At 44.4% G+C, this 24662-nt stretch overlaps 1 protein-coding gene across 2 annotated transcripts in view; it reads left to right on the forward strand.

The window, feature by feature from the left end:
• Positions 1 to 22924, forward strand: part of LOC114043437 (hepatocyte nuclear factor 1-beta) — an 83114-nt gene extending 60190 nt beyond the window's left edge. For both annotated transcript variants that reach the window (XM_027862566.1, XM_027862567.1), the window contains exons 7-9: positions 5939 to 6133; positions 9612 to 9730; positions 22714 to 22924. In XM_027862566.1, coding sequence (XP_027718367.1) covers positions 5939 to 6133; positions 9612 to 9730; positions 22714 to 22734 — 335 coding nt within the window. In that variant the 3' untranslated portion in view covers positions 22735 to 22924. The remainder of the gene's footprint in view (positions 1 to 5938; positions 6134 to 9611; positions 9731 to 22713) is intronic.
• The last annotated feature ends 1738 nt before the right edge of the window (positions 22925 to 24662 follow it).

Consider the following 24662-nt stretch of genomic DNA (forward strand, 5'->3'; position numbering starts at 1 on the left):
TAACTCCTTCCCTTCCACCTTGTCACCACAATTCTCCTTTCCTCCTCAAATCTCCTGTCACCATATGCTGTGCAAGCATGAAATCACCTCATTTCCCAATAACGGCCTTAAGCCAAGGGCCCAAATTCTACTGAAAAGGTGCAAAATCCCTCTCGAAGAACTCTCAGATGATTGCCCATTTACGATATTGTTCCTGGGAAATTGACAGCCTTCTCTAATACTGCTTTGCTCAGCCCCATGCTTTATAGAACCAATTAGTGATGTTAAGTGGTGTCTGCTTGGACCTGTTGCCCCACCTCGCCCCCCAGCATAATTTTGTTCTTGCTAGGGTGCAGTGAACAGAGTAGCCAGTCCTGGAGTGGCCAGTCAGGAGGACCTGAGTTCAAATATGGCCTCAGACACTTACTAGGACAAGTCACTTACCCTGTTTGCCTCAGTTCCCTCATCTGTAAAATGAACTAGAGGCAGAAATGGCAAACCACTCCAGTGTCTTTGCCAAGAAAACCTCAAATGGGGTCATGAAGAGTCTAACACAACTGAAACAACTCAACAACAACAACAGTAGTTACCTTCCCTTGCCTCCTCTTTCCTGGATTTCTTTTTAACTTTTGCTTATTTTTATTTTTCTTATTTTTCTTATTCTTATTTATTCTTAGTTGTTTTTTTTTTAAACTTCAATAAATATTTTTTTCCCCTCCCACCTCTCTCCACCATTGGAAAAAAAAAAGTCCTTGTAGCAAATATGCATAGTCAGGCAGAACAAATTCCTGTATCGGTTCTGTCCAAAAAATGATTCTGCCTCTTAAGTCTGTTACCTCTCTATGAGGAGGGAGGTGGGGTAGAATGGCTCATCATTGGTCCCCTGGAGTCATTGTACTGATTAGAGTTCTTAAATAATTTATAAAAGTTGTTTGTCTTTATAATGTTATTATTGTATAACTTGTTAGCCTGGTTCTACTCACTTCACTCTGCATCTGTTCATACAAATCTTTCCGGGTTTCTCTGAATCTATCCTTTTCCTTGTTTCTTGCAGGGCAATGATACACAATATGTTACATTTCATATACCATGTCTATTACACTCATAGACCATAATTTGTTTATCCGTTCCCCCATTGATAGGCACCTGCTTAGTTTCCAGTTCTTTGTTGCCACAGAAAGGGCTGCTACAAATATTTTTGTATATATGTTTACGTTTTTATGCATAATTTAAAAAGCGTTTGCATGAATGCCTTGGATTTGGAGTGAAGGCACTTGCATTCAGATATGGGTTCTGCTGCTTGCTACCTGGATAACAGTGACTGAATCATTTCACTTTTTTTCTTTGGCCTCTTTGGGCTCCTAGTAGTGGTATCTATCACTGGGTCAAAGGCTATGCTCAATGTAGTGATGTTTTTCTCTGCCACATCTTTTCTCTCCCCTCTCTGCAGGTAGCTTTGTTTCTTTTTTCTCTCTGAGGAGCTCTAACTTGTCTATTCCTTCCAGTGTCTTTAGAGAGCTCAGAGAAGTGGGGGGAGAGAGAAAGGTGGGAATAAGCATTTATATAGTAGCACCTACTATCTGATAGGCATTATGCTAAAATTTTACAAATATTATCTCACTTCATCCTTACAGCAACCCTGGGAAGTAGGCTGTTATTACTCTCGTATTACATTTGAGTCAACTGAGGCAAACAGGTTAAATGACTTGCCCAGGTCACATATATTATAAATTTGGATTCAGATATTCTTCACTCCAGGACCAGCACCACCTAAGACAACAACTCAGTTGCTCCTGAAATTGTTTATTCAAAGACATGTTACTATCTCCTTTTCCTCAGCTGCTTGAAAAATCAATGCCTTTTTTTTTTTGTTAAATCAGAGGGAGATAGAGACCAAGTGAGAATCACAGGAACCTTTAAGGAACTCACCAGATGAAAGGCTGTAATCATGCAGGGGTTTCCATGGACCATCTCCTGAATTATGAAGCAGTTGAAACCATAAAGGTGTTTGCATATGTCAACACTGGCATTTGAATAGGGGATCCAGGGCTGAAGCTATCCTGCTGTTCTTTAGAGTTCTCTAGAGGACTCGTGGTTATAGATAAGCTATGCCAATTCCTTTTTTTCTTCTCTCGATTCAAGCGCTGCCCAATGCTGATTTCAGTCTGTTCTCAGACAATCTTGAAGTTAATTTTCTTTCCTGTTTTAGCCAGGGAGAGTGGCATAGAAAATCAAAGAAGTTTGGATAGGATTACCAGAAACCTTTTGCCATTGCTATTCAAGGGCCCCCTCTTTAGATTTATTTTTGAACTTTCATTACTGGGGCCTTGTTTCAGGATTGTAAGAGAGGAAGAAGCAAATGGTAACAATTTCTGTTTACCCAGACTGAAGCACAGTGTGGTGCATAGAGGGCTGGACTTTCAGAAGACAGGGACACCACAGTCCCAGTGGGTAGCGTATTGGAATTGGAGCCAAGAAAACCTGAGTTCAAATCTGGCTGTAGACACTTACTAGCTGTGTGATCCTGGACAAGTCACTTCATCTCTCTCAGTTTTCCTCATCTGTAAAATGAGGATAGTAATAATCACAGCACCTTACCCCCAGGATTGTTGTGAGGATCAAATGATAATGTATGTAAAGTGCTTTGCAAACCTTCAAGTGCTGCATAAAGGCTGGTAATTATTTTATGATCCTATGAGCATAGATTTAATTCAGGAAGGTACCTTAGAGATTATTGAGTCCAACCTTTTTATTTGGTATGTAAGTAAACTGAGGTCCAGCAAATTTAAGTGACTGGCCATTGGTTACATAGCTAGTAAATATCAGAGATGGGATTTGAACTCAGATCTTCCTGACTCTCCATTCTGTATGCCACACTATCTCTCTGGGGTCAGATTTCTCCTTTGCACTGTGTAACTATGGGCAGGTCACATCAGCTCTCCAGTCTCAATTTCCTCATCTGTGAAAGGGGGATGATAATACCTATAGTTCTCACAAAGCAGTTGTGAAGCTCAAATGAAATGATTTAGGTGAATGATTTACTTCAAAAATTCTAAAGCACTTTTATTAGTACCAGGCATTATTACCATGAGACCCTTTCTCTGTGTGGACAGGGTATCACTGCCTTTCCCAGCCCCCTTATCAAACAGACCCTAAGACATTGAAAACTAAGAGGAACTGAATTATTTCCCTTCTCACAGTGTGGTATAGTAGATAGAGTGCTGGTCCCAGGCCAGGAAGCTCTAGATTAGGGTCCTGTCTTTGCCATGCCACTGTGTAGTGTGACTCTAGGCGAGTCAACTCTCCCAGTACTCTAGGCAATTCTTCAAGACTATAGGTTTCAGGTAAGAGGTCAACCTGCATTGATAGAGGGACTCTCTTCCTCAGGGAGTGCTTTTGTCAATGAAATTATACATCTAGTCTCTATCCTGTTTCACACAATGAGCCGTTGGTGGGGTATAATGGAAAGAGAAACTGGGTTCAAATTCCACCTCTTACTTCTTATGTGGTTCAGTCATTTCACTTTTCTGGGCATCAGTTTCCTCATCTGCAAAATGAAGGGGTTGGACCAGATGGCCTTGGAGACCACTTGTAGACTCCAATATCAACACTAGATTAGTGAGGCTTCCCTGGAGCTAAAATCTTTGGGGAATAAGTGGAAAGAAGGAACTAAGAAAAAAGCATCGGATGGAACAGTGAAGAGCTGGAGAGAGGGTGGGCTATTGGGGGAGTAGAGGACTGAGTAACTTTGAGGAATACCAGAAAGCTGAGACCGTCTTGAACTCCCCATCCTCCACAAACCAAGAAGACCATTCCTGCTCTTGCAATTCTGCCAAAGGCTCCAGCCTTCTAGGCAGCTGATAACAATATCAGCTAAAGCTCCCAATGTGCAATTGTTGAGGGCTTTGCTTTATCTTGGGTTGGATGGGGGGTAGGAGGGGGATGAGCAGGGAAAAAAGGTCTTCACCCACTTAGAGGCTACTGGCTCCTTGGGCGTGTCTGATGTACTTTGCCTGTCTCACCTCACTTGGGATACCTGAGAAAAGACTTTTTTTCTTTCTTTCTGGTTTCCCTCTTCGATTGCCTCTTTTTATCCCTTTCCAGCCTTAAGGAAGCAGGATCAAGGGACTCGTTCATGTGGCACCATGGAAAGGACAATAGATTTGGAGTCAGACTGGGGTGTAGGTCCCATTTATGCCACTTGCTGCCAAGGTGGTCATTTACTGGGGCTCAGTTTCCTCATCTAGAAAATGAGGGGGGCATTGGGCAGGATAGCCTCAATGGTTCCTTCCAGCTGTAAATCTGTGCTTCTATGATCTTCTGACATGGCTGGTGGGTTAGGTAGTGAGAAGGAGGTTTCATCATGTCAGTTATTTATGGGGGACAAAACCTTGCCCCACCTCCAGATTGACTCCTCTCTTGTAACAAAGAAAACAATTAAGCAAATACACTTGATATAGGGACCCCATGCCTGACAATGCGTAAACACTGTCTTAGTAAACCTTATCCTTTCTTCCCCGTCTTCTTTATTTCTCACTTCTGCCCATTCTATGGTACCCTATTTTAAACCTCCACAATTTCCCCCAAGTCATACATCGTAATTAGGCTTCTCTAGTTACTGCTTTCGGAGTTCAGTACACACTCTTGGGGGAGAATTCTGGGAAGGTCTGCAGAGAGTCCAATATTCAGGGCCCTGACCCCAAATTCAGAAGCAGAAAAGGGCTTTAATGGAATAGGATCCAGCTACAATAGCCAGGTCCAGGTGCCACCATCTTAGAGGCAAGGGAACAGAGTACACACCCAGAGGATGGGAACATGGTAATGGCCAGTACAGCCACTCGCAAGGACAGACTCTAATTTAATACTAGCTCCTTCTTCCATGGCATCTGTCTTCCTCCCTAACCATTACTTTTCACTGCCTGACACTTAAATTCAGACCCATCCTGCTTCACTTTTTACTATAGATGGAAAATAGGCCAACACGCTTAACACCAGATAGGAATATTCAGATTTCTCCAGGTAGAAGAGAGTGACTTTTAGCCGAGCTTGGGCTCCTTCATATTTCTGCCCTCTGCTGGTTGGACGCAGACTAGCACCTCTTAGGAGCTCAGTGAGCCCTTCTCTAGCAGGGTTACAGGCCTGTGTCCTGGATTTCCTAGGCTGATCTACTCGCTCTGGACTGATGGGGAGGAGAGAGCATTGACTTTCTTTCTCTCTTTTTTAGGTTAAATTCTATTTTTCTCAATTAGCAAGTGTTTGTTGTCTCTCCTTCCCACCCAGAAAAAAAACAAAACAAAACAAAAATGAAACCACTGTAACATTCATTGCCTTAAAGGTTGCTAAACTGAGCAGGCTTTGACGCAACAATACTACTTTCTACTAGGCCTAGATTAAAAAGATACTGAAGAAAGAGGAAAAAGAGTCTAACGCACACAGATATTTACAGCACTCCTTTTTGTGGTGACCAAGAACTGGAAACTATGAAAGTGTCCATCAATTGGAGAATGGCTGAACAAATGATGGAATATGGATGTAATGGAATAAGAAATAACCTGGGAAGACTTCCACTGGTTTATCTCTTGCCATAAGAGATGACTCTCTCTCTGTCTGTCTCTGTGTCTGCCTCTGTCTCTCCCTCCCTCTCTCCCCTTCTCTCTCTCTCTCTCTCTCTCTCTTTTTCTCTGTCTTTGTCTCTTTTTCTATTTCTCTCCCTCTCTCCCCCTTCTCTTTCTCTGTCTCTGTCTCTTTCTCCCCCTCTTCTCTTTGTCTGTCCCTATCTGTACACCCCTCCTCTTCATTTTCTCCTTATCTGTGTCTCTTCCCAGGCCCTAGGCCCTTTTCTCCCAGCCCAGCTTTCCCGGCGGTGTCTGCCAGTCCCTGGTGAGTGGGTGGGAGCAGCTGCTGAGCTTGGAGCCCCTGTGTCTGAAGGCTTCTCCACTGTCTTCTCTTGCTCCCACAGGCCTCAACACGTCCCAAGGCCAGAGCGTCCCTGTCATCAACAGTGTGGCAGGCAGCTTGGCCGCCCTGCAGCCAGCCCAGTTCCCCCCGCAGCTGCACAGTCCTCACCAGCAGCCACTCCTGCAGCAGCCCCCTGGAAACCCCATGGCCCAGCAGCCTTTCATGGCGGCAGTAACTCAGCTCCAGAACTCCCACAGTAAGGAGCTGGGGAAGGCGGGGGTGGGTGGGCAGGACCCTGGCAAGGCTTCCTAGTTTCTCCTCCTCTAGGTTTTTGTTCCTCACCTGTTCCAATGCAGATTATGATTACTTCCTTTCAGAGGTAGCAAATAGGATTTACTGAATGCAATTCTGGGCCACTGGGCAGAGCAGACTGAGCTCTAGAAGGATTGAGGTTTAATGGAGAGGACGCTAAGCTTGGAGTCAGGAAGACTAGATACATAACTTGAGACAAGTCATTCATCCTCTCTGTGCCTCAGTTTCCTTTATCTGTAAATCAAAGGGGTTAGACTTAACCTCTAAGGCTTCCAACCCTACATTTCTGGGCCTGTGCTTCTTTCTGGGTCTCATTTTCCTCATTCAGCTGAATTCCATTCAACAAGCATTTATTAAGCACCTACTATGTACCAGGCACTATAGTGGGCACTGGGAACAAAATAGACAAAAACAAAACAATCCCTGCCCTCCACGAACTTACATTCTACTGAGGGGATGGGGAGAAAACCCCCCTCACACACATATCATATATAAAATTGTATATGTATGTATCTATACACAAATACATACATATTACATGTGTATATTTAATTATATATGAATACATACACATGTATGTATATGTGTACACACACATATCTGTAAATGCAAGGTAATTATAGAAAGGTGGTAGGAATCCTAAGCATTGGGGGAATGAAAATGGGGAGGGGGTGCACCAGACCAGAGCTTCTTAATCTTTTTTGTGGCATGACCCCTTTAGTGATCTGGTGAATAATATTTTTAAACGCATAAAATAAAATACATAGGATTATAAAGGAAACCAATTTTATTGAAATAATCAGTATGTTAAAAAACAAAGTTCATGGACCCCATATTAAGAGCCCCTAGGTTACTCGGTCTCTAACGTCCTAGCTAGCTCCAAATTTTTTGATCCAGTTTTTGCATCTTGCCTGGAGCCTTCCAAGGGGAAGGTCCCAGGAGGGCAACCCTGGGAAGCATGTCCGTCAATAAGCATTTATATAGCAGGTGCCAAATGTGCTGGCCGCTGAGGATACAAGTGCAAAGGATGAACTTTTATTCCAGTCGGGGAGACAAGAGGTGCCTACGTAAGCACACGCAGAATATTTTATAGTGGATAGATATGTAATAGTAATCTGGGAGGGCCTAGCCATTTCAGGCATAGGGAAAGGTTTGCATAATGAAGTTAAACCACAGGATAATACAGGAGGCCTCCAGAATCCTCTCTGGCACTGGCCCTCCACCCTACCGTCCTGTTTCTCCAGGCAGTATGATGAATCTTGCGGGGAAAGGCTAGACTAGCAGGAGGAAGTCATAGCCCTGCTTCAAGAAGGAATTTCCTGCTTCTTTCTCTCCTCTGAACTGTTCCCAAAGGCAGGCTCAGCCTGGCCTCCCTCCTGTAACTGCCATCAGATGCCTCGTTAGAAGACTGTCCCAGGCCTTTGTCAGCATCCCTAGAGAGATGCTCCAAGCAACTCCAGGCCCAGTTCCAGACTCAGGTCTCACTCTGAGTACAGGTCCCAGGGGAAGGCTGATTTCTTTAGTTCAGATAAAGCATCTCCAAAAGGAGACATAAACAGCCCTCTGTGGAGGAAATGGGAACCAGCCACTGTGCAGGAATTTGTGGTTGTTCTGAGTCTTCATGACCCCATTTGGGGTTTTCTTGGCGGAGATATTGGAGAGATCTGCCGTTTCCTTTTCCACCTCATTTTACAGATGAGGAAACTGAGACAAACAGGGTTACCCTGACTTGCCCAGGGTAACATTGTTAGTGTAAGTTATGTGCAGGAATTTGAACCAGGGATTTTCTTTCCGCTCTCTGGGCAGCTTAGGGGCAGGGCCACAGCATCTGAGGGAGCAAAGCCAGTTCAGCTGCCTCTGTCACCATGGTTCCTGGTCCCTGTAGAAATCTGTGAAGCAGGTTTGTGATCCCCATCTCACATTCCAATCGCATTTTTATGACTTCTCAGAATCTGTCATGGCCTGAATCTGAGCCCTAAACCTCGCTTGCCAGGACTCTTCCTTCTGGCCCCTACTCACGTGGCTCTTACCTTACTTCCTAACCCACTCCAGTCCAAGCCTGCGGCTGACCTCTCAGGTGACCAGGCCCAAGGCTGGCATGGCTATGACCGTCAGTTAACTCTAGAATGTCAGGACCAAACATCCTTTACTGGACACAATGAGCCATCCCATGAGGCCCTCTTCAAGCACAAACTATCACACGTGTTTAAAAAAATGCCCCATGGATGCCTTTCATAACTACAGTTATTTCTGAGGGAAAAAACAAAACAAAACAAAACTCTTCCCTCATCCCGATTGAACTTTCCCGTATAACAAATAAAAACAAATAAGCATTTATACCCAATGCAGTGACCACATCTGACAGAGTATCCAACATTCTGTCCCAGTATTGCACGCCCTCTACTACTGCCTGCCCCCTCACCTGCCATAAGTGGGAGGCATGACTCTTTCTCTATTTTTTTGAAAGTCATTAGTGGTTTTTCAGTCTCTCAGAGTTTGGCTCATATATTTTTAAAAATTTATTTTTATTGCTAATCTTTTGTTTTTATACCACCTTCCTTTGTATCTATCACTCACCTACCCACAGAGCAAAAAACTGAGAGACAGAGACAGAAAGAGACAGAGAGAGAGAGAGGGACAGAGAGAGAGAGAGACAGAGAGAGAAAGAGGGAGAGAGACAGAGAGAAAGAGAGAGAGAGAAGGAGAGGGAGAGAGAGAGAGAGAAAGAGAGGAAGAGAAGTAAAAGTAAAATCGCAGCCACGTTTGACATAGTGTTTAATGTTCCATGCCTAGTCTTCCACCTCTGCAGTAACCCCGGGGGGCTTCATGACCCAGAACAAGCCACTTAACCTTTTAGCGCCTCAAGGCAACTCTAACCCTGAAAGTACAGAACAGGTTCTGACTTATTTTAGAAGAGGGATTTCCTTATCGGGAATTTTATATACCAAATGAAATCAAAAGTCTAGTAAAAAAATATCAATTCAACAGAATGGAAGCTCCTGGAAGATAGGGGAGTGTGTTTCTTGGTTTTGTTTTTGTCTTTGTATATACAAAGGTACCATAGTGCATGGCCTTGCACGTAGTAGGTATTTAATAGATGTTTATTGGATTCAGCTTGCATTAGCTGAGGCTTCATAAGCCCCACTTTTTAGTTGAGGCCCTATGTTCAAAGCTCATTTGGTCACTCATCTTTTCCTTGGTAATTTATGACTAGGAGAATGGAAGCATTCCCATGACCCTGGCCTTCCAGCTGTAACAAGAAATAGAAGTCGTTTTCAGGAGCTGTTTTATAGGTACCCCTCCCCCACCCAGGGCAAACTCCCCCAAGGGGCACTGATAGGATGGGTCCTCTCTCCACAGGGTGACCGCTATTTGCACATCACCGTATGCTTGCTGACTTTCTCCATCCTCTTTCTCTCCAGTGTACGCGCACAAGCAGGAACCCCCCCAGTATTCCCACACCTCCCGGTTTCCATCTGCCATGGTGGTCACAGACACCAGTAGTATTAGTACGCTCACCAACATGTCTTCCAGTAAACAGGTAATTCTGGTATGTCAGGGGCTGGTTGGGATTTGGGGAGTGTGTTTATGTGCTGCGGATGGGGAGGGAAGATGGTTAGGACTGAACAAGGTCAGACAATACATGTAGAGTGCTTTGCAAACCTGAAGGAGCTATATATATGCTAGCTATCATTAAGACTTTATTGGCTGATAGAGACTTCACCACAAGCTTAGTGCCCTGATACCAAGTTGCTAGTAGAAAGAGCGCTGGGCTTGGAAATCTGATGACCTGAATTCAAGTTCCAAGTCTATCTCTAACTAGATCTGTAACCAAGTCTTTTCATTCTCTGAGTCTTTTTTTTCCTCACTTATAAAACAGGAATGGGGGTATTTTTCTGGCCTACCTCACTGGGCTGTTAGGAGGGAAGAGCTCCATAAAGTTTGATATAAATAGAACCTAGTATCAGGGACTCACTGGGATCACAGGTGAATGAAAGAATGAATGAAAAGGCATTTATTAAGCACTTGCTGTATTCCAGGTACTGTTATAGAAATCAGAGTCATATTGTAGAATCATCGATACAGAGCTGGAAGGGACCTTAGAGGTCATTGAGTCTAACCCTTTCATTTTTCAGATGAGGAAACTGAGGCAGAGAAGTTAAGTGAATTGTCCAGGGCCACGTAGCTAGTAAATGTCTGAGGCAGGATTTGAATCCAGGTCTTCTACACTCCAAGGTCAGTGCCCTATTCAACATGCATGCTGCCTCTAGAGATAGAACAATAGAGTGAAAAACAAACCAAAAGTGCTTAGCTCTGCAGAAGTCTCTCTACCTCCCAGGTGGTGCTCTCTGTCAGTCAGCATAATGGGATAATAAAGTCTTCTTAGAGGACTAGACCATTGATTATGCAGGGTTTTCATGCACAGCTAACCAGTCCCCTCTCTCTGTAATTCTGTGGGCTCACAGCCTAGTTCTGTTATTACCTGTGTAATCTTGGGCAAATCGTATAACTCTGACCCCTGGTCTCCTATTCTGTTGAATGAGAGGGCTGGGCTTCATTTTCTCTAAGGCCCCTTCCAGCTCTCTATCTATCATTATTGACTGAAGATTATTCACATCCCTCCTTTGTAGAAGAATCCCTGAGGATTTCTCTCAAGTAGACCACAGCCAGTCGAAGGCCCAATGTAGAGAGAGCTCAATGCAGATGCTTCTCCATGGCCAAGGAGTCCAAGTAGGGGCTGGGCTCACATGAGTCCAGAGTGACATAGACTGCGGAATCTGAACTACCTTGCATGCTTGAGAGGGATGCCCCAATCTGAGTCGGGTGCCCAGGATTCAACTTATGGTGGTGTTTGCTTTTCTGCCTGCCTGACCTTTCCAGGGGACCGCATAAAAACTTACGAGTGTGCTTTAATGAGAAAGAAGTCAAGGAACAGATCGTTGGGATGTGGAGGGAGAGAGAGAATGCTGCTATTCTGGCTCATGACTGATTCCTGACTCCGGGGTGGAGAAGAGAGCAGAGTAACAGAGGGCAAAGATAGGGGCGTAAACGCAGACAGGACCGTCAGTATAGCAGGGACTGTTAGATTTATTTGGGAAACTCAATGTTAGACAAAAGAGACATAGCCCTATGTGGACAGACTGTGGTTCCAAAACAATCAATGGGACCTTTTGAGGAGCTGGGTCCGTGCAGTGTGGGAACTGTTTGACCTTTATTGATCATAAGTTAAAAAGAAGGCGACCTTGAACTTTTTGTCAGCTTATGTTGATACGTAGTTAACTTGTTTATTTTTTCCCCCTCACTTGAACTCTAGAAAGCATACCACATGATGTAATAGAACTCAGGAGGCAGCATGGCACAGTGGAGAGAACAGTGGCTCTGAGGACCTGGGTTCAAATCCTGCCTCTGGGATCTTGAGCAAGTCACTCAACTTCACTGAGACTCAGTTTCCTCATCTGTGAAAGTTGCAGCTTGGACTAGATGACCCTAGCTCCATGATCCTATGGAAGCAGAGGCCCTGGCTATGAGCCCCTGAACCTGCTCTTTGCTAGCTGTGTGACCTTGGATAAATCACTTTAAAAAAACAACTATCATTTATACAGTATGTTAAGGTTTACAAAGCTCTTTGCACATATTAGTTTATTTTATCCCCACAACAATTTTATGAGACTGGTCTTTACAATAGGATAAAGGCTGTAACTGTTTCATTTCTATTTTTGTATCTCCTATGCTTAGTATAGTGCCTGGTATGCAGTAGGCATGTAACAAACGCTCAATCAAGCAACTATTCACCAAACACTTCTTGAGCCTGTGTTATGGGCCAAGAAAGCATTAGGAATGATAGAAAGACAAAGGCAAAACAGTCCCTGGCTTCAAAGAGCTTACAGTCTAAGACATTTTTGTTTTACAGATAAGGAAACAGATTAAGAGCTGAAATTTTTGGTCTATGGTCACACAGCTAGGAAATGTCAGAGGCAGGATTTGAACCCAGGTGCCTGCTGGCTACAAGCACAGGGCTCTTCCCACTATACCAAGCTGCCTCACCCGACCTCTCTGGGTCACATTGTCCCCATCGGTCAAGTGATGGGGTTGGGCAGATGATCTCAAACGTGTCCCTTCCCCCCAATTCTAAATCTCCAAGATTCTATGACAGATGCCCACTTTTTAAAGTAAGGTCTCAGAGTGGACCTGTTACTGTGGCCAGGGCTATCATTCTGCCCCTCCACTGCTACCTACACACACATCCCATACCCCACCTCCTCCTCCTCATCCCCATCCCCTGCCTAGCTGAATGCTGGGATGATTAGAGCAGATGAAGAAGAAGCCGTACCCCTTGCATGGGCATGGAGAGTATGTTGTAAATCCCATGTGCCTGAGGAAGAGGGAAGGGGGGTGTGTGTGTGTGTGTGTGTGTGTGTGTGTGTGTGTGTGTGTGTGTATGAGACCTAAGTTGCCACTCTTCTCTCACCTAACAGAAGGTGAAAGCATCCCTCTTAATCCTCCTGCCCTCTGACTCCCAGGTGATCTCCCACCCTTTGTAGTGTGTAGGGAAAACTTTTATCTCTGCTCACAAATCTCAATCAAAGGGGTAGCCAGGCATGGCCATGCTACTCGGGTATACTGCTTCCTTTGAAAGGCCTTATCGGTCCATCTGCCAGTTGGTCAGCCCTGCCCTGGCCTGTGATTAATTATTCCGTCTTCCCTGAGTTGACTTTGATGCTTGCTTGTGGAAACATGTCCTCCAAATCCAGGAAATGTTCTTTTAATCAAAATACTCTGAGATGCTCCCTGGGAGAGATGGTCATCAATCCCCACAATGGCTTCTCCCCTTTGCTGGACAAGGTGACCAGCCGACCTTGAAGGGTTGAGCTTGTCCAACAGCAATGGTCTAATTCTCCCTATTTGGATTCTGTAGGCTACCTCTTGCCCCCAAACACCCCCAGGTGTTTTCCCTTCAGGATTTCCTTCATTGCCCATTTATATTTTTCATCTATCTATCTATCTATCTATCTATCTATCTGGAGGCAATCAAGGTTTAAGTGACTTGCCCAGGGTCACACAGATAGTAAGGGTCTGAGGCATTTGAACTTAGGTCCTCCTGACTCCAGAGCCTGCACTCTATCCACTGCGCCACCTAACTGCCCTCATTGCCCATTTTAAAAGCACCTACCAATATGACTATTAATGTCATCATCATTACCATTGTAGGTTTTAGGGTCAAGATGAGTAACGGACATGAAATCCATAGATTACGCTGCCTTTGGGAAGCTTCCCTCAAGGATCTTCAGGGGCTCCCTTTTGCCTCTGAGGTAAAACACAATATCCTCAGCTTAGCATTTGTACCCCTCCACCATCTGGCTCCCACCTTCTTTTCCAGGCCTACTGCATATTACACACACCCTTTTACCCACTTTTCACTGTAGTCTAACTCACCCACTAGCTGTTTGCTGCACGTGACTTTCATGTCTAGAATAAAACTCCTTTCTCTTCTCCTTAAAGAATCTCTAGCTTCCTCCAAAATATAGCTTAGGTGCCACCTCCTAGTTGAAGCCTTTCTGGATTGCCCCTTGCCCTGTTTAGTATCGTCTCCATCTTGAAGTGACCTTGCGCCATGATCATAGTGTTCTAGACCTGAGGCTGGAGGGGACCTTAGGGATGTCTGGTCCAACACTCTCATTTTGGGATGAGGAGACAGGCTAGGGAGATGAAGTGACTTGCCCAGGGTTACACAGCCGGTTTGTGTCAGGGCTGAGACTTGACCTCAATTTTTTCTGCCTCTAAAGCCAACTCATTTATCCTCTATGGCATCATGTTGCAGCAATAACAATAACAATAACAGTGACAATAACAATAGCAACAAAGGAGGGACTGTATCATTGTAAAGTGATTTACGACCAGGTCACTGACACTTGAAATTTCATAAAGGTGGTAAGTTTTTGAACCTCTTTCCTTTATAAAATAACAGATGACGTATTCCCACGCTACAGAAACAAACCCCTGAATATTCATGAGAGTCCAGGAAATAAACCTTACTGGAGTCAAAGTGTCATCATCGACAGAAGTGTTGTCCACAACCACTCTGGGCTGGAAAAGAACATTTAAAATATTGTCATAATAGGTACTTTTAGTCTCCAAGACACGGGATAAAGAACTGTCAAAATATAGAAGAAATTAAAACTATGTGGGAGCAGAATGAGGTCCACTGCATCCATGCCATCCTGTCTATTAAAGTCACCCAGAAGATCCTTTCAGAGTCTACAGAAGATGAGCCAAGATCCCAATCCTCTTATTCCATTACAAAAGCCACCATTTTATCTGCCTCTACTGAAATATTCCAATGTATTGGTGATCTCATAGATTCAGGACTTCTCTCCAATGATGCATATTCAACCCATCCACAACGCCTTCTCTTGCGCGCATCCTCTCGTCCATGTTCTCTGAAAAATTCACCCCATGGGGTACATCCAACATGCTGAAGGAGTTCCTGATTTTCTGTCGACATCATGAGGGTGGCAGTGGAGTACCACCCATCATCTTTCTTTCTCACCATATGACTAAGCTATCTTTTCTTCTTATCCTACAAATCATTGATGACATTCTTCACTCCTGTTCTTTGGAATTCCCCAAGCGTTGTGTGTTGCAGCCTGCTCACATCCACCATGTGCCTTTCCATTGCCCTCTCTACTGCTCAGTTTTACTTTTTAGGAGGTATTGGTATTCCAAGTCTCGTTACCAAATAGTAATGACAATAAAATGTATTAAAAAGATGAATCTTGGCTGTTATGGGAGGTTTGGGATCAGTAAAAGTGCTTTGTAATTTCCCAAAAGCTATTCAGCCCACTTCCTCCTCCTTTTCAACTCTGGGCTGAACTCGTTGTTCATCTATACTGTCTGTCCCAGACATGCATGCTGTTGGACAAGCTCTACTGGGTGTCCATTCAGAAGTGTGTGTTGAAATCTGGACATTCTTCATCCATTTGGTTTTTCTTATGTGGATGGTAAAATCAAACTCCTTTGTGCCACTGCATGTTCTTCCATGAAACTCTGCAGTATCTTGAGGCTTGGTACAACCAATACAATATCAATCACAAGCTGGGACATGTGGAGGACCTCACCATCCCTTCTGGGGGGATCTCCTCCATCACAACAGAGAAGAGTTTTGGCAGAATGCATCCCCCTGTTTTACACCTAGCCTACTGTTTATCATCAGAGGTTTATTAAACAAGATTGGAGGAAATTAAAACCATGTGGGAGCTGAATGAGGTGTCATTCTTGCTGTTCCAAAGATGCTTTCAGTGAGTCTGCAGAAGATAAGTTTACGTTCCAGTATTCTTATTCAATTACAAAAAGCAGTCATTTTTCCTCCACCTGCACCACAGTCTACAGAACATTGACTATAAAAAGAAAAATAACTGGATAGTAACTCATCCTCAGACTTTTTATCCGTTCCCCAACAAAAAAAGATGAAGAGATAACAGTTATAGTAGTAATAGTAATAATAATAAGAGTTGAAACTTGCATAATATTGAAAGGAGTACAAAGCATTTTATATATATTACCTTTAGGAAAACAGAAAAGAAATAGCCTTCTCCTTAGTATCATCCTCTGTTCTGTTCTAGCTACCAATCCTGCTGCCATCTTCTTTTATGGATAAGGGCAAGGATGTGGACAGGCCAATGGGTGATGGAAGAGGGACAGTGACCATCTAGAGTCAGAGCAAACATAATCAGTGAGAAGAATCCTCAAGAGAAATAATCTGCATATTTTGCTCCAACTCAGTATCTCATCTTCTTGTGCACATCAGCATTTGACTCTTCTCTCTCCTCCCCTCCCCTGCCCTGCCCTCCCTTCCCTTCCCCTCCCCCCTCCTCTCCTCTCCTCCCCTCTTTTCCAAACAATTATAGGCTCCTAATATGTGCACAGAGAAAGATAGAGAGGATAGAGTGTCCACCAGTTAAGATCTGGGTTGAAACCCTGCCTCTGACATATACTGGCTGTGTGACCCTGGGCAAGTCACTTCTTGTGTCCCAAACAACTCTTTTTGACTATAAGTTGCAGAGTAAGTGGTAACTGGCACAGGTAAAAGTCATACCTTCAATTGGTATTCCCTACAGCACTGAATAAAGTCACAGGTTCAGTCATGTAAAGCATGCATGCTGAGGAGACGACAACAAAAATGAACAAGACCTACTGGACATAGGTGCAATGTTTAATAGCTAATAATAAAAAATCAAACAGTGGAATAATATTTATAAAGCACTTGGTAAATCTTAAAGTGCTATGGAAATGCTATGTATTATAATTATACAGATAAGATGATTCTTAAAGAAACCCTAGGACATTGGTTTTATCCAATCTGTGTAAGCAAGAAGCCCCTGGAACTATTGGGCTTTCACTGTCCTCAGGAATTGGGTTATTGTTTTTTTTCTGGAACGAATGTTTTTATCTGAATTTCTAAACAGGCCAAATCATAATAGTTATTGATGATCACCACTCAACTCACCATCCTTTCTTTTTTTTTTTCAAGATGGTGGGAGAAGTTATGATCTAGTCTCTCCTCAGTAGTCTCTGTTCTAAAGAAGTCTTCCTAAGCCATTGGGAAGAGATAGAATGAAGAAACTGTGAGGGAATAGCTAAAACCATCTGCCCTCCTTGGGACTGTTCGTGGTAGACCACATCTGTAGTCCCTGGTACTGGGGAGGCTGAGGCTGGTAGATTGCATGTAGGGCTGAAGCCAATTGGGTAACTGCACTGTCTGGCACCAATTTGGGGAAGTCCTGGAAACAGGGGGCCATGAGACTGCCTAAAGAGGGCAAACTGGCTCAGGAAATGGAGCAGGTCAAAACTCCTGTGCTTGTGTGCCCTGGAGTCAGGCCAGTGAGTGGCTGCAGTGTATCTAACATGGGCAAGAAAGGGAGACCCAGGAGATAGAAGAAAGGGAGGGAGGGAAGAAGAGAAGGGGGGAAGGAAAGAAAGGAGGAAGGGAGGAAGAAGAGGAGGGAGAGAAAGAGAGAAGGAAGGAGGATAAGAATGGGAGAGAAGGAAAGAAGGGAGGAAAGGAAGAGAGGGAGGGAAGGAAAGAGAGGAAGAGAAAGGAAGGAGGAAGGGAGGAAGAAAGGAAAGTGAAGAGAGGGAGAGGAGATAGAAAGAAGGCAGACAGATAGATCAATAGATGGATGGATAGACAGAGGCCAGGTTGTGAAGGGTCTTAAAAGCTAAACCTATATTCTCTGACTCCAAATGGGATACTTCTTAATTTCCTAAAAAAATCTGGGTATCACTTCTGCTTTTTTTTTTTTTTACTGATATTCCTAGTCACTATACACCTTTTGAATAATAATTGACATTTAAATAGCACATAACAATTTTGAAAATCATTTTCGTTCTCAATCATCCTGTAAATTAAACTTACTGTGATTTTACAGATGAGAAAATTAAGGTTCAAGTGACTTGCCCGGAGTCACACAGCCATTCAATGTGGAAATGAAACCCAGGTCTCCTGGGTGCAGGTCCAGTGGTCTAGCCACTATGATACCCTCTCTCTTTTAGAGATGGATTTATCTACCGACTGACTAGAAGGCGTCATGATGGAGTAGTTTAGAGTCTGGAACAACTGAGTTCAAATCCTGCCGGATCCTTACTCTCTATGTGATTCTGGGCAAGTTACTTAACCTTTCTTGGCCTCAATTTCCTCATTTATAAAGTGGTAGGGGAGGAGGTTGGACTATACAGCATTTGAGGTTCCTACACCTATGATTCTATGATCTAGCCTTCGAAACTATCTATGTAACCTTGGACAAATCTCTTTATCTCTCTGGGTCTCAGTTTCCTCATTTGTAAAATGAGGGGGTTAGACTAGATGGTTCATTATCCAGATTGTCCTCTGAGGTCCTCCCCAACTCTAAATACACAATCCAAAATCTCTTTCTAAATAAAAGACCTAAGATCTAATTAAATATTAGACTCTGAAGACTCTAGAAGAGATATTTGGGCTACCATTGGTCCAAATAATATTTTTCTCTTATAAGTTCTCGGGATATCAACTTCCCAGACCTCATTGTCCTTTGAGGGAGGCCAGAAGGAGAGTTCCTGGGGAGAGGGACCTGCGGCTAATTGTAGCTACCTATTTCTAGGTATCACAGAACTTCTCAGTTGCTGGCACTTGTAACCAAGGCAGCTCTGCCCATCCTCGCCATCCCTCCCGCCCAGCTTCTTCCTCTTCCAACCTTATCCAGACTCATCCCCTAACTTGAGGGAAGGCCCAGAGTGCTAAAAGGGGAGCATATAAGGGGAAGGGGTATTTGATGGGCCTTCTGAAGCCTAAGAATGATTAAGTACAGTAGGTATTTCGTTGTAGTCCAATAGGCAACATGGTATAATGGAAAGAGAACTGGGTTCATGGAGGAACTGAGTTTGAGCTCCACTTTCGACACATTACAACCTTGAGTTACTTTGGCCAGGTCATTTTACCTCTCAGGCCTCAGTTTACTCATCTGTATGATGAGTCATTAGACCAGGAGACCTCTAAGGTTCCTTCCTGCTCTAAAACTATGAATCTGTGATTTCCTGATCCCAATCCCTCCCTACTGGCTCAAACCCAAACCCTGCATGGGGAAAATAGACATACTCCCAGGGCTCTATAGGGCCAGTTTTTAGGAGCTTTGAATGTGAATTGTATTGTTCAGGTAATAGAATCATAGACATAGATGTAGAAGGCAGCTTAGAGGTCTTCCATCCCAAACCCCTCATTTTATAGATGAGGAAACGAAGGGCCAGGAGATAAAATGACTTAGCTAAGGTCACACACGTGGTAGCGGGGAATCTTCTTAGATTATTCTTCATTATTCTTAGCCTTCAGAAGGCAGCTCGGGTTTCAAACACGCACACGCACACGCACACGCATGCATCCGTGGTTGTCCATGAGTTATCATCAGAACAGTTTCCCACTTAGGTTCCTGGGAAACAGCCTCCTGTGAGACTGGAAACAGACCTAATTCAGCAAGCGGGGACCTGCGTCAACAAGCATAGACAGGCCACAAGTTGGCCACAGGTCTGTCTTTGGATTCTTACCCAGCTGCTGCTGCCACTGCCTGCATTGCCCTCACTTCCCAGTTTATGGGGAGGTCAAGAGAGTGTCTACGGAAACAAGGCACTCCTCAGGGATGCTGAAAATAGACCTGGAAAGTCTACATCATAAATCCCCGGCATTGTACAAACTCCTGCTGTAATACACACACATACACACATAGAGCCAAAAATTATAGGGTCCTAGATTGAGGAGGGCCCTTAGCGGTCATCAAGTCCAATCCTCTCATTTTATAGGTGAGGAAACTGAGTCCCAGAGAGGTTAAGTGATTTGTCCAAGGTCACCCAAGTAAATATCAGAGAGGGAATTTGAATCCATCTTCTCTGACTCAAGACCCAGGGCCATCTCTGCTGTACTTTCAACCTGTCTAGCTTCTAACTGGTTTCCCTAGGTGTCTTTCTGAAAAGGAGGAAGGAGGCACATTTAGCCACATGGCTATTAAATTCTTCCCCCTCTCCCTCAACAGGACAAATGACAGACCCCTAGGATTAGAATTTCCTTGACTACTACGTCCCCGTGTTGGTCTTTATGTAGGCGGGAATGGATTCCCAATCTAGCTAGGTCTGAAATTTTCCTTCTGGGACCCACCAAAGCCCTCTCGGGACGGACCTTCAGTTTTCCTGGGAATACAGTGTGTCCCTTATCAGATGTTTTTGTTTAGATTTGGAGGGGAGGCAAATAACTTCGGTTCCTTTGACAACATTTAGGGCCCTGCCACCATTTTATTATGTCAGCAAACATTTGATAGCTGGGAGGCCCATCCCTAATGACAGGTCATAGAATCTTGCTGGCGTCTCCTTATCTACCCCTGGTGTTTGCTCTCCTATTGAAACCTGCAAGGTCACAAGCCATTTTCCTCCTCTACTCCTAAAATCTGAAAATTGGAGAGAAAAAAAAATCCTGATAAACCCTTAGGGGAGAGCAGAGTATGGAGCATGGAGGAGGGAGGACAGAAAGGGAGAAAGAAGACATAAGGGGCATTCCAGAGGACCAGGACCCAGGCCTGAGGAATTTGAAAGGACTAGAACCCAACTTTCCCCATAGTTGTGCATCCTAACTCACTTTCCATCTTAGCAGAGGTGGGTGACTATGGGTGTGGATTACTGTATATATGTTACTATGAGACAGGACTGGTGTGTTGATTGAGTTTGCTGAATTGTTTATATTTTTTTCTTTTTCTTATTCTAGATATAAAGGGTGACTCTCAAGAATAGGAAGGATGTATTTGAGAATTAACATGATTAACAGCTAGGTAGTATTGGGCCTGGAGTCAACAATATCTGAGTTAAAATGCAGCCTCAGATGTTACCAGCTGTGTGATCCTGGGCAGATCATTTAACCTCTTTCTGCCTCCGTTTCCTCAACTGTAAAATGAGGCTAATAACAGCACCATTTCTCATAGTTATTGTGAGGATCAAATGAGATAATATTTGTAAAATGCTTAGCATGGTATCTGGAAAACAATAGGTGCTTAATAAATGCTTAATAAAATTCCCTCCTTCACAATGCCCCCCAAAAAATGAAAAAAAAAAGATATCCATAAATATAAGATTTTTTTTTTTAAAGAGAGAAAAATGAGGCAAGAGACTCGCTTCCTCCTCAACAGTGTTTGGAACTGAGGAGAGATGGAATTTGCCCTGTGAAGATTATTAATCCCTGTCAGGGGGCCACCATGAACTTTTGAGAGAAGAGGCCATTAGGCTTCAAGCCAAACAGAACCTTTAGGAGGAGTACAAGTCAGGAAGCAAAGATGGAGACAGACTAGCAATCAGAATTTTTTTTTTTAATCCATACCTACGATTTTATAAGTGTTGGGAAATCCCAGTGAGGAAGCTCCCTCCACCAATGCAGATGGCACCTGTTCTGTAACTTACACTGAGAAATCAAGTGATCCACCTAGAGTCACACAGCCAGGATGTGTCAGTGGTGGAATTTGAACCTGGGTCTCCCTGACTCTGAGGTCAGCTAACTCTGCGCTGTGCTATGCTGCTTTTGTGAGTGATGAAGTAGCAGGAGGCCAAGAGGGCCTCGTGGAAGGGGAGGAGAGGGGATTCTCTGACCCCAAATCTTCTGATGGGGGCCTGCCCAACCGGTGGAGGCCACTGCTCCCTAGGGCAATGTCAGAGATAGTGGCCTTGCGGATGGTTATCATCCACAATTCTGATCTCCCCTGATTGCTTCGTCATGCTTTTATTGCTAACAGGGCAGTAAGAGTTGCAGAAGCCACATCCTCCATTTCTTCTCTGCCCTTCCTGGTTGACTCCAAAAATTTCTCTTCGAGAGACTCTGGCTTAAGGGGCCTCCTCAGTGTCTATGCTGAGGCTTCCAGAAAGGGCTGGGCCAAAACTGAAATAAGAAGGGGGTGAGCAGCGCTGTGCTGAGACTGGTAGACCTGCTGTGGGCCCTACTGTGGGCCAACCTTTAGGAGATGAGGCCTGCCCTACACTCAGCCCCAACCTTGAACCCTTGAGCGCTGAGCACATACTGTACATGGAAAAGAAGTACCCCAAAGCTCAGAGTAAGAAGGACAGCTGGATAATGAGTATTTTAAAGTGTCTATTAACCAAAGTCCATACCCAAAAATGGCCAGGAAAGCTGACTGGCTCCTGACTTTCCATCTTGTCCCCTTGCTTCCTAGAAACCTGGTTTGCCTACATAGTAGCCCATCAATAAATACTTGATGGATTCTTGTAGAAAGTAAGCTCCCTGAGGACAGGAACTCTGTGTGTGTGTGTGTGTGTGTGTGTGTGTGTGTGTGTGTGTGTGTGTGTGTGTGTGTGTGTCTGTCTGTTTTCTCTTTTTATCTCCAGTTCCTAACACATAGGCAGAGGAACTGGGTTGGTGATTTCCTTGGTATGGCAATGGGTTCCCAGATGAGGAAACCCTATCATGGTAGGTTGGCACCTTCTCTGTAACACAAGGCCTTAGAGAACTGCCTAAACACTAAGAGGTCAAACGAATTGCCCAGGGTCACCCAGATCATATGTGTCAGCAGCAAGGATTTGATCCCAGAGCTTCCTGTTTTTGAGGATGGCCCTCTCTCCACTATGACTGGCTGCCCCTTACATTCATTTCCCACAATTTGTTTTCTCACAGCTTTCCATGATATTCCTGTCATTGATTATATAGCTGTTCTAAAGAAACTTGGTATATGGTAGGCACTTAATAAATGTTTGTAGATAGAGGATCTGGGTTCAAATTCCTTCTCTGATGCTTATTTCCTGTATGACCTTGAACAAATTACTTGATTTCTCCCTGAGCCTCAGTTTCCTCATTTGTATAATGAGGTCATTGGACTAATTAGCCCTTGGAATCCCTTCCAGCTCTGAATCTATGATCCTGGGAATAAATGGTTAGTTTTCTAAGAGTGCATTGGAAAGCCTTGCTCTAATGGGATTCATGCCTCTTGTTGACTTTATTTCCTCTTCTCTCTCCAGTGTCCTCTGCAAGCCTGGTGATGCCCACCCTTCACATTCTCCGTGCACATCCACAAGGACCCTATTTCCACACCATCACCCAGCTCACCATGGCATCAGGGCAGTTGTTACGGAGAAGCACAGGGAGCTGATGGGCGACGTGGAGAGGACCTAACGTCTCTTCAGCGTCTCTCTCTCTTTGCGGGGCTTGGCCCGTGGCCCGGTCCACCGATCCCTTAGTGTGGGGGGTTTGGGGGAGAGCGTGGGGGTGGGGGCTCTGACCAGAGACTGTCGCCTGCCAGCAGCTGGGATTTGCTTTTGTTCCTTGCAGTATTGTGTCCATGCATCACAAAGATGCCAAGTATTCACATTCGTTCTAAGCCACGAGGAAAGAGGAACGAGGCAAGAAAAGCTGCTTGCTCAGAGCCCAAGAAGAGGAAGAGGAATTTCCCTGCTGGCTTTTAAGTTATGGTCCTTCATCGAACAAACTGATGGAAAAACAAAAACTTGAATCTGTTACTGAGGTTTCAAGAGGAGGAAACGTGTGCTGTTGAACTGAGCCAAACGCAGTGTAAATATTGGCAGTCTCCCAGTCCCCAGCCCGCTCCCAAATGATTCCGAGATTTCTTTTAAAGAAGTAAATGTGTCCAATGGTTGTAAACTATAAACCACTGTAATCAAGTGCAATTCCCTTAGGGCTCCCCCTCCCCACACTCCTTCCCCTGTACATAATACTGGATGATATTTTAATTTTCTTTGTTAAGGTCAGAACCAAGGTTTAAAAAAACAAAAAAAAAATCACTCCTATCAGAAAATATCCCAAGCCTGGGCTTTGAGTTCCTATGACATTCCAGAGGACCCTCCCTCTTTCCTCCCTTTGATCTCCCAGTGCTAAGACACCTACTGGTGATTGAGTGATTCTTTGTGTAACCACAGTGACAAGTCACCTGACTGGAAGTCACATACACAGGTCCCAGGAAGGGCTGGGCCTAGGGTCAGAGTACAAAACACAGCTCCTTGCAGGAACTGGGGATTTGGGTCATGAACCCCAAGAAACAGACGGATGGAGAAACTGGATATTGGAGCTCCAAATCAAAAGCTGACCTTTCAAAGCCTCCCATTAAAACATTTTATCTTAATGATTCCTTGCCCAAAGAGCCTCTAGTTCTGGCCCTGACACTCCCTGGTCCTGGTGCCACTCGGTACCTAGTCTGCTCTTCCTGTTCCCCTGCACTGATCTCCACTGGGAATTTTAAAATCACGGATTTGAGCTAATTGACGTGCAGCATGGAGCTGTAGGGGGTGGGTGTGGGAGGGAGGTTCGGGTTCTCTGTGTTGCTCGGTCTCTAGGCTCGGGGCCCTCCAAGCCGTGTTTACATTGTTTTAGCCACTGGCCTTCCTGCTAATGAAGATTTTGTTCCCACAGTTGAGCTCAGGCATAAGCTCCGAGGGGGGTGTGGCCAGGGCACTGAGGCATTGCCAAGAGTCCCTAGCAGGGGTGCCTATGCTAACTCCTCTTCTTTCTCTCCTGTGTCCCAGGGCAATCACATAAGAGGAGGGCAGGAAATAAGCCAGGTCGCTTCCAAAGCAAATAGAACCAACTTTTGTGACTTGGGTTCACAGGAACACAGGAAAACCAACCCAAACCAAACCCCATAAGCCACTTTGAGATGGTGGAAAGAACAGTGGTTCTAGAGACCTGGGTTCGGATCTTGCCTCCTACACTAATTGGATGACTTTTCACAGGTCACTAAATTTCCCTGGGCCTCAGTTTTCTCATTTGTAAGATGAAGAATTTTGACTGGTTGGCCTCAGAGGTCCTTTCTGGGTCTGGGTCTAGGTCAACGATTCCATAGATGACTGAAAAACTTCATCTGAAGTGTTTGTTCCAACGCCTTGTCTGACTGGCCCACCAAGCTTTTCCCGGGGTCACTGATGAGGAGAAAAATGAGTTTGTTTTTGTTTCTTGT

Source organism: Vombatus ursinus, unplaced genomic scaffold (assembly GCF_900497805.2).
Source record: "Vombatus ursinus unplaced genomic scaffold, bare-nosed wombat genome assembly UNPS02014768.1, whole genome shotgun sequence".
NCBI classification, from domain to species: domain Eukaryota; kingdom Metazoa; phylum Chordata; class Mammalia; order Diprotodontia; family Vombatidae; genus Vombatus; species Vombatus ursinus.